The sequence below is a fragment of the Capsicum annuum genome, chromosome 9, assembly GCF_002878395.1.
Source record: "Capsicum annuum cultivar UCD-10X-F1 chromosome 9, UCD10Xv1.1, whole genome shotgun sequence".
NCBI classification, from domain to species: Eukaryota; Viridiplantae; Streptophyta; class Magnoliopsida; order Solanales; family Solanaceae; genus Capsicum; species Capsicum annuum.
In genome coordinates this window covers 218,867,152-218,881,468 of record NC_061119.1, presented here as the reverse complement: position 1 = coordinate 218,881,468, position 14,317 = coordinate 218,867,152, and the positions used below count along the sequence as shown (strand labels likewise).

Genomic DNA, 14,317 nt, shown 5'->3' with positions numbered 1-14,317 from the left:
ATCGACTGGTTTGAGTTGGGCTCAAGGTCCATTTAACATGGTATCAGATTCTGACCTTCGATATCGACTGGGTTGAGTTGAGCTCAAGGTCCATTTAACATGGTATCAGAGTCAGACCTTCGATATGGTCACTTGGATTGATTGTCCTAGCCTTGACGGGCCCGGAAGTGTCCATGCGTGCACGCCCATGGACTCGTCAGAGTCGGGCGTGTGGGGAAATTTTCATAAATAGCATAGTTTGAGGCTAATTACCAAACATAGAAATAGTTTAGTAATTAGCAACAGTTACCTGAAATTTGCTTTGTATTCATGATACAACAATTATACAGAGGTACAGATTGATTTAGAAAACTCTCGCTATGTTTGATAAATTTAGTGTATAAGTTTGCCTGATTAGATAATTATCCCTTGAAAGAATTTCATGCCGGAGGTGGATGAATTGATTTAGGTCCTTATCTAATCTTGAGCAATCCTACTCCTTGTGCTAACTTTTGAGGTTGAGTTAAGCCCGAAGTCCATTTAACAAATTTTAGTTTCCTTTCCTACTCTAAGAATGGTCCAAAAGATGGTAAAATGTGTTCAAGATTCCTCGGACCCTACCTTCGAGCCTAGAGCTAGAGGGTCTGCGTACATCCTAACCTCTTTGGACCCTACCTTCTTCGGACCCCACTTGTGGGACTATACTAGATATGTTGTTGTTTTAAAAGAGAAGAAAAAAGCAAGAATCTTTTTTTGTTTCAACTTCTACACTTTTCAACCTCAACTAGGATTCTTCAGTCTTCTTATAAGCTAAAATCATGTTTATTTTTTCTGAATATAGCGAATGGGACCTCGGGGTCTACTTTCAAGTGGTTGCTTTTCTTATTCCCATTGGGAATTGGGTGAATGTTGCACATAATTGTTGTTTAGTTTTGACGACGGGAATGTTGTGAGCAATGGTGGAGCCAGGAATTCTGAAAAAATAAATTGAAATGTCCTCCTTGGGATTTGAATGGGTATAACCACGGCCACCTTAGGCAAAGGTGGTCTGGTGCACACCCTTTGCCGAAAATAATGTGGTACGGAGGTTACACGTTAGCTTAATGAGTGTGTATTTAATTTTGCACACCCTTTTCAACATTCCTGGCTCTACCGCTTTTCAAAGATAGAACCCTAGTCTGGTATTTAAGTGGAGAAGGGTAGAGGGAGAGTCCATCATCCGTTCACCATTGGTCCTTGAAGATGTCTCAGTTATTAAAACAAAAGATAATGAAGCAACTTGGGATGTCACTTAATCTTGATTTAGTTGTCTTAATATTCTGTTTCACAACTTGACCAATTGAAATGCTTTTCTGGAATAATTTGTTTATTATTTGTTCAGTGATTCTAGTGTCAATTCAGCTCTTCAGAAGGCAGCTTTTAGTAAATTTTTGAGGAATCGCAAAAGCGTGTCATTCAGTCTTTGGCAACTTGGAGGATAGAAAAGTTTTCCAATTTCCGTTTACTTGGATAAAGATGTCATCGACCTCTTATAGTCCGTTATCACCTTCTGAACAGTGGGATTATGATGTGTTTTTGAGTTTTAGAGGTGAAGACACGCGTAAGACTTTTGTGGGCCACCTTTACAGTAAATTAACTGGGTCTGGAATCAATACCTTCAAGGATGATGAAACACTAGAACGAGGTGAATCAATTTCACCTCAACTTGTCCGTGCCATTAAACGGTCAAGGTTTTCCATTATTATCTTCTCAAAGAACTATGCTTCATCCAAGTGGTGCTTGGATGAGCTAGTGACGATCATGGAACATAGAAATAAACTTGAGCCGGCTGTTTTACCAATCTTCTATGACATAAGTCCATCGGATGTACGCTCCCAGAGAAGTAGTTTTGCTGAAGCCTTCTCCAGATATGAGGAAGATCTCAACATTGATGCCAAGAAGGTGCATAATTGGAGGAAAGCCTTAAATGAAGCAGCGAATTTGGTAGGCCATGATATGCATGGTACTACTTACAACGGGTCAGTAGCTATTTAACTTGGCATTGAAGTTCCTGATCTTTCTGCAAAGAGTTATTTGTTATATATAATATTGAGCATTTCTTGGATAATGGATGCAACTCCTAAGTACTCCTATTCGATGATACCAATCGCGTCCACGATCTCCTGATTTATTTTGTTGTTTTCTGTTTTGTTTTGCTCCATTTGTGTTTTGTTTAAATGTCTGTGTATCTTCTTTATTTTAAACTCTTTTTGCTCAGATGGTCATCGTCTTCTCTCTCTTGTGCAGAGATGAGTCTCAGTGCGTTGAACATATTGTGAAAGAGATTGGGAATAAGTTGTGCCAAAAGTCAACAATCAGTGACACTTTAATCGGAGCAGAATCACAAATTCAGGCTGTAAGCTCACTGTTGATGATGGGATCTGAAAATGTTCGATTTGTTGGGATTTTGGGGATGGGTGGTATTGGAAAGACCACCATTGCAAGAGCCATTCTTCACAGGTTTTCTCGTCAATTCGAAGGTGCTTGCTTTGTTGAAGACATTAAAGAAAATCAAGCTAAACAGGGATTATTGTCTCTGCAAAAAACAATGCTTACGAAGGTATTGACAATTGAATCTGTGAATCTTGCTGACGAATATAGTGGAATTGATATGATAAGGGAAAGGCTTCACTTTAGGAAGGTTCTGGTAGTTCTTGATGACGTGGATCACCAAGACCAATTGGATGGGCTAGCTGGCGACCATGATTGGTTTGGTAAAGGTAGTAGGATTATCATTACAGCAAGGGACAAGCACTTGCTTTTGGACTGTGATGACACTTATAAAGTTCGTTTACTTGCTACAGCTGAAGCAACTCGACTGTTTTGTTGGCATGCTTTTAGAAAGACATATCCAATCAATGGTTTTAAGTATTTCTCCGACCAAGTTGTACAGTATGCCGGAGGCCTTCCCCTGGCGCTTAAAGTCTTGGGTTCCTTCCTTCGTGGACGGAACATGAAGCAGTGGTGGAGTGCACTAGAAGCACTGGCAGATATTCCTAGTGAAGAAATTATTTCAAAGCTTAAGATAAGTTATGATGGACTAGGGAATTCAGTGAAGCAAGTTTTTCTAGACTTAGCATGTTCATTCATAACATCAGATGCGCGTCTTCTGAAAAAACTGTTCACCTAAATAATGATTGATGTTCTGGTTGAGAAGTCCCTCCTTTTTTTTTCATCATCTGGTAAGATTGTGATGCATGATTTGATTCGAGAAATGGGCCGACGTATTGCAGTGGAAGAATACCCTAGGCGCCGAATATGGCTTCATGAAGATGTTGCTGATATTTTAACTGAAAATAAGGTAGCAATTATTCTTCCTGATTTTAAATTTTAAGCCGTCAAAATTTACGGCATTCTGCTCTTGACTCTAGAAAATGAGGCTAGAAACATTTTTTACCATAAATGTGTTGAGCTTTTGAATGATTCTGAAAAGTATTGTCCAACAATACATGTAGTAAAGCTTTTGAAGGGCAGACTCGAGCAACGGTAAAGTTGTCTTCACGTGATCTATAGGTCACGGATTCAAGCGTTGGAAGTCACCATTAATGCCTGCATTAGGTCAGGCTGTCTACATCACACCCCTTGGGGTGCGCCCTTACCCAGACCCTGCTAATGCGGGATGCTTTGTGCACCTGGCTGTCCTTTACCTGTATTAAGCTTTTAAAAGGAAGATTCATACAGTCGAATCCAACTAATTTGCAATTGAGGCATCATAAATTGAACGCATTAAGCATTTAGCTCGCTGTCCTTTTCGTTTCCAGATTGCCTGCCTGAAATATCACATTTGCAAGATTGCTGCGGAATGTGGCACTTGTTCTTTCTTCCCCACATCTAGTCTTCTTCATGAAAGTACACAAATATCTATTCCAGAGGGTAGATAAAAGTTGATGCCCGCATTTGCTTTAAAAATAGAAATTACTCTTTGATTGGATTCTTTTCTGAAAGCGTTAAATTCAACTATATGTGCCAGTTTAATGGAATTTCTTGTACTTTGTGTTCTGTTAATGCTCAGGGAGGAGAAGCAATAGAAGGCATAGTAATCCCATTGAAATCCAACTCAGAGGAAGATACTATACACCTGAGCAGTGAAGTCTTCAAACATATGAAGCGACTAAGAATATTTTTGTCATTGTCTCACAACAGCGTGCGTTTATGCTCTCATGACCCGATTAATTTTCTTCCCAACAGCTTATGCTGGTTATGTTGGCCAGATTATCCTTCACCGTCATTGCCAGAAAATTTTGCACCACCAAAGCTTGTGTGGCTTTTTATGTATTCCAGTTATGTGGTTAACCTCTGGGAGGGGTCAAAGGTATGATTTTGACTTGATACTATTTTTTTCCTATTGTCTATGAGGTATTATCGTGTCTTTTTTGTCTGGAGTTTCTTGTTCGTGGTGTTGTGGCTGTAGTATTATCATGTGGCTATTTTGCATACCGTACTAGTTTATATGCACTTATCTTTGGTGTTTGTTATACTGTTAGTTTATTTTGCGTGCCGTACTAGTTTATATGTACTTATCTTTTGTGTTTGGTATACTGTTATCGGTCCTAAGCTGGGGGTCTATCGGAAATAGCCTCTCTACTTCACCTGAGGTAGTGGTATGGTCTGCGTACACTCTACCCTCCCCAGACACCACTATGTGGGAATTAATTTTATTATTGTGTTCTTGTTTAAAAAAGTGTTTAAACAGGCTGACCATTCTTGATTTGAGGGACTCCCGGGAATTAATTCGAATTTCAGACCTTTCGGGGTCTCCAAATTTGGAGCAGCTAATCATACGTCACTGTAATAAGCTGGAAGAGTTCCACCCATCCGTTGGAACCCTCAAAAGGCTTACTATTTTAGATGTGGAAGGTTGTGCAAAACTTGAAAGGCTTCCCAGTGAGTTTCAGTCAGGCTCTCTTGAAATTCTAAATTTTCCTGGTTGTCCGAGTTTGAGAAAATTTCCAGAAATTCAGCAGAATGTGAATCGCTTAACCAGATTCAAGCAGCCATACTTTGAGGGACTTGAACTAACATCGTCATTTGAACATGGCATTGACCCGAGCTTTCTAGATTTGAGCGGCTGCAGTAACATTGAAGCACTACCTAATAGCATTTGCAGGTTGAAAAATTTGAAGTTTCTTTACCTCAATCGCTGTACCAAACTAAAGAACTTGCCAGAAGACATTTGTGATCTTGTAAACTTGGAGGGGCTTGATGCAAGTGAAACTTCGATCTGGTGCATCCCAAATTCCATCACGCGCTTGGAGAAACTAATGTTCTTATCTATTCGAAAAGTACCTAAGTTGTTTCATGTGTGCGATTTATGCAGTTGGGGATGTTTTGTTCAACTTGAGTTGAACTTTCATCTGCCCAATGTTATATCAGCCTTTTGCCCACTTCAAATTCTGGATCTTAGTGCTTGCAATTTAATTGATGGCAGTGTTCCTGAAGATCTCGGATGTTTGGCCTCACTATTAGAGTTAAATCTGAGCAGAAATAGCTTCACCTATTTACCCAAAAGCATTGCTCTACTTTACCACCTTCGGCACCTTGACATAACTTATTGTGAAAAGCTTAAAGAGTTGCCAGAGCTTCCTCCACGTATAATGAAACTGTTTGCAGATGACCGATTTGCTTTGCAAAGTATAACAACACTATCAACGATGTACAAAGAGTTGTACTTGGTCTCCTTTGCTAACCAGAAGTTGCAAGAAATGTGGTGTAATTCACACAGGGAAAGTTCTGGTGTGCAGATGAGAAACTGTCCAAGGGTAAAGATGACCGACATGCTAGAAGGCATTCACCTTCCATTTTTGTCAATGGTGCAGCAAAAGGTATGCTTCTTCTTATGTCTTTTCCTATACATTTTTTGAGATAATAAGCATACAACCATGTGATTTGGTTCATTGTAGATGTTTAGGAGATGAGCTAATCGTGCAACATTTATACTGTTGCAGTTGATTTTCGATGACCCACGTAGAGGAGGGAAATTTGGTATTGTTTTCCATAGAAATAATCCAAGTGATAAGGTTCCTTTGTGGTTCAAGTATCGTGAGACATGTACAAATAGGATTTTCTTCAATCTAAACAAACACTGGTACAACGATAAGTTCCTGGGATTTGCTATCTATTGTCAGCTTCCATTCTTAAAAGATGGATTGCCAAAACAGCATTATAGGCAGTTCGCATTCAGCTTGTTCTGGGGCTTAACAGTTACAACAAAATTGGTGTCGGAACATGCTGCGATGAATCATCCAACGCTTGAAAATATATTTCATTTGCAAGTGTCAAACGTAGTTGCATGTGACAGTCATGACTGCTTTATTTTTCTACAATTTGATCTGACAAAGGTGCGTTTCAAAGGGAAAGGTAAAGACACTATGGTAAATGATCCTAATTACTACTGTAGATTTGAGGCCTCTATAGATTGCCATATTTCATCAAATTGGGGCGTTCGTCTGGTATATGCTGATGATATTGAGGTGATGAGGTCGGAACGGGCTCAGCAGATTGACAGATTTGATCATATGCGTGAAGAGGAAACAAAATTGTGTTTTTCGAGGTTGGAGAGAGTGTTAGTCCCCGGGGAAATTTGTTATTTTTATTCGACACTTTTTTACTTTAGATTGCCAGTCCTATCAACTTGTCCTAGATGCTTATCCTTTGCTGAAGACTTGGCTCACTTATTTTTGAATTGTAAATACTCTAAGCTAGTCTGGGAAGGATCGAGATTGGGCCTAAACTTTGATGTTGGGACCCCAGTTGAATTTCGAGAGTGGTTACAGTCCTGGACTTTGTCAGCTCCCGAAAATGAAGATTTGAGTTTTTCGTTTGCTATCCTATGGGCGATCTGGAAGCACAGGAACAAGGTAGTGCACGAAAGAGTTGATTTTGTTCCCTCAGAAGTCGTTTCCACTGCCATTAAAGAGCACTCAAGGTTTCCGTATTCTGAAGGCAGAGCAATAAGAGCGATCTATAAGGAGCGCAGCCTAGGCTAACAATGGTTGATCTCAATGTTGATTCTAATGTACATCGCGTGCTAGTAATTGAAGTTAGGTGGAATTTGGAAAGAGGGACACGAATGGGCTGGAATGGAGTGGATAGCGTATGACTACCGCCGGATGAAAGTGGCAGCAGCTCGAAGATCGTTGAAAGTCACCAGCAAACTACATGCTGAAGTACATGGTTTCGAATATGCAGTGAAATGGGTTAGGCTTCGATACTCTAAGATCGTAATCTTGTCTGACAGCGCGACTTTCATTAAGGAACTCGCGATAATTCAAATTGGTGTTCAGATCAAGACATTGTCTATGTGTTGCGTGAATGTCTGCGATTCATGGAAGTAGCAGGTATGTCCTGGGAAATTGTCAAAGTTCCCAGTTCTGCAGTATCAGCAGCAAAAAAGGCCATGAAGACTTACATAGATGTACTGAATTGGGATTCAATTTACTTTTAGGGAGTTTGGTAATGAAACAATGGAAGGGGAGCCTCGGAGTAACCGGTAAAGTTGCTGCCGTGTGACCAGGAGGTCACGGGTTCAAGCCTTGGAAACAGCCTCTAGCAGAAATGCAAGGTAAGGCTGCTTACGATACACTCTTATGGTGGGGCCCTTCCCCAGACACTGCTATGTCTTTGAAAAAAATAGTTTTGATTATCAAAGTGAAAAATGATAGTTGAAAATTAGTGTCGTGTTTGTCCATGAATACAAATTTGAGTTGCCCCCTTAAGCCTGTTTGGCTAAGCTTCTGGGAAGCCAAAAGTGTTTTTTTGTTCCAATTGTTGATCATCATATCAAAAGCTATAGCTAATAGCAAGGACGCAACTTTAACACAGCAAGCAAGTGCCTCGTTCGATTATGATGCTGACTGGGGCCCACCACAGCCCCTCGTGGATCTTACCGCTGGGGCTGAGCATAAAATACCGAAAATCGAATTATCGAACCGAAAAATTTGATAATTGGCATTCGGTAATTTGGTATTTGAGAGTAAAATTTTAACAAATCGGTATTCGGGATTGGGTTTGGTTCAAGATAATAATACCGTTCAGTATTCCGTATTTACCGAATATTGAATTTTATATATATGTGTGTGTGTAACAACCCAATAGACAATAGTATTAGTCATTCCAAAAAATCTCTTGAAACTAGGTAATATATTCGTAAAAAGAAACAAAAAAATATTAAATAAGGTCTCTAACCGAAGTTTAATTTACCGATTATCAAATTACCGAACCGATGTTCATAAGTATGGTATATGGTATATGGTATATATGTTCAAATACCAATTATCGAATTACCGAATCCAAACTTTGAAAATACCGAACCAAATACCGAACGCCCACCCCTACAGTTACCGCAATAATCTCACTAACACCTGCCTCGTGCATTATGTATGCTGCTCCCAAGAGCACTCTTCGTTAAATTCCTGACTCCGTCTCTGAGGCTTTGTCATAGGCAATATATATATATATATATATATATGAGCCCATTTAACTTACAAAGCCCATAGGCCCAAATATAAACTTCCTCTTAACCAACACATCAATTGGACCCAAATATCAAACCGGGTTTTCTTTTCCGGCGCCGTCCACCGGAGCTTCGCCGTAGTTCTTCACCGTTCAATTTCTCCGACGAAATCAAATTGTGAGTTTTTTTATATAATTGCAATTTTAATTAATTATATATCTCCATTATTTATTTTTTTTGAAAATATTGCAAATTGCATTTTTTGAGCTAAAAATTTTGTCTTTTTTATTACTAATTAATATTATCTAGGTTTTTTTTTTTTTTTTTAAGATATCCCAAATTGAATTTTAAGCTAAGGATTCAATCTTCTTAATTACTAGTTAATGTTATCTTGATATTTTTATTTTTTTTTTTGAAAGTATCCCAAATTTCATTTTGAGCTAAAAATTCAATCTTTTTATTATTATTATTATTTAATTTGATGTGTTAAATATATACCATATGATAATTGTAGCTTTTAATTGATCTTGAATTAATTAGGTAGATTGAAATTGTGAGTTTTTGTTGTAAATTCCTTAGTGTAATCCACAAAGTGTTGTAGAATGTACGCAGACCTTACCTCTACCTTGAAATTGTGACGCGGCCATAACTTGTACTAGGATCTGCATCAGAGAAAAATACGCGGTACTCAGTAGGCTTAGGATGACAGAGCGCTGAAGATAATGCAAGTATAAATAACATGAAATGAGATAATGAACAATGTACGTAATATGAAAGGAAACGATATACAAACTAGGTAACGAGAATGAAAGTAGCTTAATGATCTAAGACAACAAGAATCATCTCAAGGAAGAATATCAATAGTAGTATACTCAGAATGTCTACCCAAAGTCAGGCACCCAAGGGTGTGGCGTAGTGGTTCAGTGAAGTTAGAATGAGCACCATGAGGTCATTGGTTCAATTCCGACAAACACTAGTGATTTCTTCTGAACTGTTCTAGCCTTGGTGGACAGAATTGCCTGGTACCTGTTGCCGGTGGTAGGTGGCAGGTATCACGTGGATTTAGTCGAGGTGCGCGCAAGCTGGACCGAACACCACGGTTATCAAAATAAAAGTAAGTGAAACAGCAAGATAATAGAAGACTAGAGCGGGAAGATGATATATTAAATTGTGCTTGAGCAGATGTCATGTGACCAGGAGATCACACGGGTTCAAGTTGTGGAAAGTGAAAACAACCTCTTGCAAAAATGTAGGGGTAAGACTGTGTACAATAGACTTTTCCGGTCCTTCCCCCGGGGTACTATTTTCCAATATAAGATTACAAGTTAAAAGAAAGTATATTGTACTATAACGATTTTTGTCTTCCATAGTCCATATCTTGAAATTGTGATGATATACTAGATTTTGCTTGAGCTGCGAAAATTTAATCTTCAAGGTGTTTTTGACATTTTCTCAACATGTTTTAGTCGAAGGCGTTGGTGTAAATGGTAAAGTTGTTGCCATGTGACTAGAAGGTCACGGGTTCAAGCCATAAAAACAGCCTCTTGCAGATAGACTGTGTACAATAGATCCTTGTAGTCCGATCCTTTCTTGGAGTTCTATTTTCCGTTACAAGACTATTAAGTTATAAGAAAGGGTCGTTAAACTTATCGAATGAACTTTTCATTGATGTATTCTTTCATCTAGATTTAATCCAAACCGTGGAGGTATTTCTTCTTCCTGTATGGGTCTGTTTCAAACGTCAAAATATTTTCCATAAAAGGGAAGCTTTTCTTGAAATTGTTTCTTAATTTCACAGAGTATTGAAAATGTGATTCTCTGTTATTTTGATGCGTGATGTGTACCGTAATGTTAATTGCAGCTTTGAATTGATCTTGGATGAGATTTGGAAATTCCAAATGAGCGAGAGAGATGATACTATGAAGGAGAAGAGAGTAGTTTTTGTGACCGTAGGGACAACTTGTTTTGATGCTCTTGTAAGAGCAGTGGATACTCCAGAAGTTAAGAATGAATTGTTCAAGAAGGGTTACACCGATATTCTGATTCAAATGGGACGAGGATCGTACATTCCCACCAGGGTAATTCGACATTTCTCTTGATATTTGTTTTTTTTCGTAAGCACATTTGTCGTAAAAATTTCAGCTCTTTAGTTTCTACTTTGATTGTGGTTCTAAATAATTGTCCCTCGTTAAGGAAAATATAGAAGAAATAGGGTGGTTGTGGGATTGTTGCTCGGACTCTTCAAAAATGTTGATGGATGTGTGTTGGATCCTCCAAAGATAGTGTATTTTGAAGGATTCGACACGGGTGAGGCAACGTTTTTGAAGAGTCCGGGCAACTTACTTGATAGGAACATTCGGCCCTTAACCAGGTCTCGGGTTTGAGTCTTGAGAATGCAAACGAGGTTGAGTTGCTTAATGAAGTGAAAATGATGCAGATTACTTATTTTCCAGGATTTTGGAGAAAATTGCTGTTTGGTTTTTGTGCTGTGAAGAAAGTATAACATTCTTTTCTTTGGTTATATAACCGAAAAATCTTCCAGGGCGAGTGAGTGACACACTGTTCAACACTCTGATGACAAACCCCATCCCTCTACCCTTTTCCTTGTATACATCGCCATTCGAAACTCGATGGATGATTGGCCCATCCCTCTACATTTTTCCACTTAAATACTAGGAAATATATAATTCTTCTCATATGTGAGTCTTGGATTGGGCCGAGGACATTCAGATCTCATTAAACTTACGGACCGTATTAGTTTTCTGTGATATGAATTCAATATGTATCATCTGCATAATATGCTTCTTGGCTGCATGTTTTTTATGTTAGGCTTCATTGCAATTTGATATGGTATCTCCTTAAAGCCTTCTATAGAAATGGAACGCTTGCACACGCTCACTCACTTAGATAAAACTGCTACCTTTGCTAAATTTATTCCGCTGGCTCGACAATTCTTCTTTGCCCGGTAATAATTCATTTTTTTCTGGTCTTTTATATCTCGCTGTAATCTTTCCAGTTGACTGCTGAAAATGGTTCCCCCGCTCTGGACTACTTCACATTTTCATCAAGCATAGCCGACTATTTGAAGTCAGCATCACTTGTTATCAGCCACGCAGGTAATTCACGGTTGACAATGAACTTAGCTTTATACATTAGGGGTCGTTTGGTTGCTCGTTAGAGATATGCTTCTATTAAAAATGTAGGGATTAGTTATTCCGGGTTTAGTTATTTCATTTTCATGACTTATACCTGTTTTATTCTACGTACTTGGTGTGCTGAAATTTATACAGGACAACTAAAAATGCAACCAAACATGGTATTAGACCCCTTACTATATCACGTTGCTACTTTTTCTTGTCTTTGTTTTTACGGTCTCATTCACTTTTATTCCTCTATGCTTCCTTCTACTCAGATCAGACCAACTAGCCGTTGGATTCAAAATACCGGTATATTTGCTTTGGCTAGGGAAATTAACCGATAGATCTAGATAATAGTTGCATCATGCATGCCAAAACCCAAAGTTAGCTTTCTCTCATTGAGATACTTTAATCATTTGCATACTGTTCCAATCGTCACGATAACTAACATAGAATCATCGGATGAGTCGGGTTTCCAAGTATGTTGAAATCGATCTGTTTCCTGTAACAAGTCTATCACATGATGTGATTTAACGTCAACCTTTGCTTAGTCCCCTGCTCGCAAATTTTTCTGGCTGCTACTGCTTGTGGCCGTAGAAGACACATGATTGGTGAAAAGTTCCTGCATTTCATTTCTTGGTGGCTTGTTGTTCTAATGTGCACATTTTGCGATATCTAGTATAGATCTGCTTACACTACGTAATCACACATCCGAAATAATGCAGGTTCAGGGAGCATATTTGAGACACTACGGCTGGGCAAGCCGTTAATAGTGGTTGTCAATGAGGATCTAATGGACAACCATCAAAGTGAGCTCGCTGAAGAACTGGCTGATAGAAAACATTTGTATTGTGCTCTTCCACAAACGTTATACAACACTATCTCGGATATGAATCCGGGGTCTCTTGTTCCATATCAACCAGGCGACGCGAAACCAGTTGCTAAACTTATTAATCGATATCTCGGTTTCCCAGAGGACTAATGGAACTTATTGTTCTGTGTAGTTAACATGAAACTGATGTTCAATTGTATGTGACGTATATTATAAGGTCTACTCTAATGATATTGTGTTTGAGACACTCTTACAATATGGTACCATAGTGTATTTATTTTCGATCTTGTAGTAAGAGCACAAGGCGCCGGAGGTCTATCGGAAATAGCCTCTCTACTTCATCTGAGGTAGTGGTATGCACTGTGTAATATGGTACCATAGTGTATGTATTTTTGATCTTGTAGTAAGAGCACAACACGTCGGTCGTCTATCGGAAACAGTCTCTCTACTTCATCTGAGGTAGTGGTATGCACTGCGTAATATGATACCATAGTGTATGTATTTTCGATCTTGTAGTAAGACGCGTCTGGGGTCTATCGGAAATAACTTCTCTACTTCATCTAAGGTAGTGGTATGCACTGCGTATTATGGTACCATAGTGTGTGTATTTTCGATCTTGTAGTAAGAGCACAACACGTCGGTCATCTATCGGAAACAGCCTCTCTACTTCATTTGAGGTAGTGATATGCACTGCGTAATATGGTACCATAGTGTATGTATTTTCGATCTTGTAGTAAGAGCACAACGCGTCGGTCGTCTATCAGAAACAACCTCTCTACTATGTATACTTTACGCTTTCCGAACCTCGCTTTGTGGGAATACACTGTATGTTGTTTGTTGTTGTTATTAAGCAAGACCACATATTGACAAACAAATTATTAGCATGCCCATACTACATGTGAGCTACAACTATTATGCCCAACATATACCAACAAATAAAAAATTATATCCATCCAATATTCAAATCATCCACTAAAAATAAGACAAATATTTTTATAAAATATTGTCGAAAATCTATCAGGAACAACTATTATGCCCAACATATACCAACAAATAAAAAATTATATCCATCCAATATTCAAATCATCCACTAAAAATAAGACAAATATTTTTATAAAATATTGTCGAAAATCTATCAGGAACAATCTCTCGATCTTTACATGGTAGACGCTCGATCTACATGGTAGAATCGGGTTTTCACTTAGAGGTTAAAAACATGAAAACTAAACAAACAAAGACGCCAAAGAGGGTTTAACATCTACTATATATACATAAAATATAATTTTAACTACGTAAAGACGGTATATATACATAAAATATGACAAAAAAGAAATTAATCTTCTTCCATTTATTATATGAAGACAAAATTTGAATAATTTAGCTTCGTGATGGGCAAATATATTAATATTTATTTATTTATACAATAGAAACATGTAGTTTCTTTTCAGAATTCTTCATAGAAGAAATCACTTTAAACAACTTCCCCCATCCCATTGGTATATTAAAATAAATTTAAATTTCAGCAAAAAAAAAGAAAATAATTAAAATAGATGATTTTTATTTATCGCGATCTGATTGGACATCACAGTTATTAAAAAAAATAATTAAAATTATACTCCCTTCATATCAATTTAAGTGTTTTACTTTTCTTTATTGTCTGTCTTTCTATACTTAGTAAGTTTTTCATTTCTAATATTCTACGTGACGAATTTAAGACAATAAGATTTAAAGGACTATACACATCTTCAAATTACGGCCACAAAAATTAAGATTTCTAGGCATAAATTGATTTTAAAGAACAAAAATTAAAGACCAGCCTATTTGAAAAATAAACTGGGAGAAAGACCTTTTTAACTCACAATGTAAGACTTTACGGCA

At 38.0% G+C, this 14,317-nt stretch overlaps 2 protein-coding genes across 2 annotated transcripts; both read left to right on the top strand.

The window, feature by feature from the left end:
* Positions 1-1,360: 1,360 nt before the first annotated feature.
* LOC107841059 (TMV resistance protein N) lies at positions 1,361-7,782 on the top strand (the record flags this gene model as incomplete). The annotated part of the gene is given in 5 exon segments (XM_047396683.1): positions 1,361-1,997; positions 2,266-3,319; positions 4,031-4,330; positions 4,701-5,840; positions 5,964-7,782. Coding segments are annotated over 5 exon segments (4,038 nt in total). The 3' UTR covers positions 7,005-7,782.
* Positions 7,783-7,912: 130 nt separating this feature from the next.
* Positions 7,913-12,690, top strand: LOC107840793 (UDP-N-acetylglucosamine transferase subunit ALG13 homolog). The gene is made up of 4 exons (XM_016684712.2): positions 7,913-8,647; positions 10,332-10,548; positions 11,487-11,586; positions 12,333-12,690. The coding sequence occupies exons 2-4, from the start codon at positions 10,369-10,371 to the stop codon at positions 12,587-12,589; spliced, it is 537 nt and encodes a 178-aa protein (XP_016540198.2). The 5' UTR covers positions 7,913-8,647; positions 10,332-10,368; the 3' UTR covers positions 12,590-12,690.
* Positions 12,691-14,317: the final 1,627 nt, after the last annotated feature.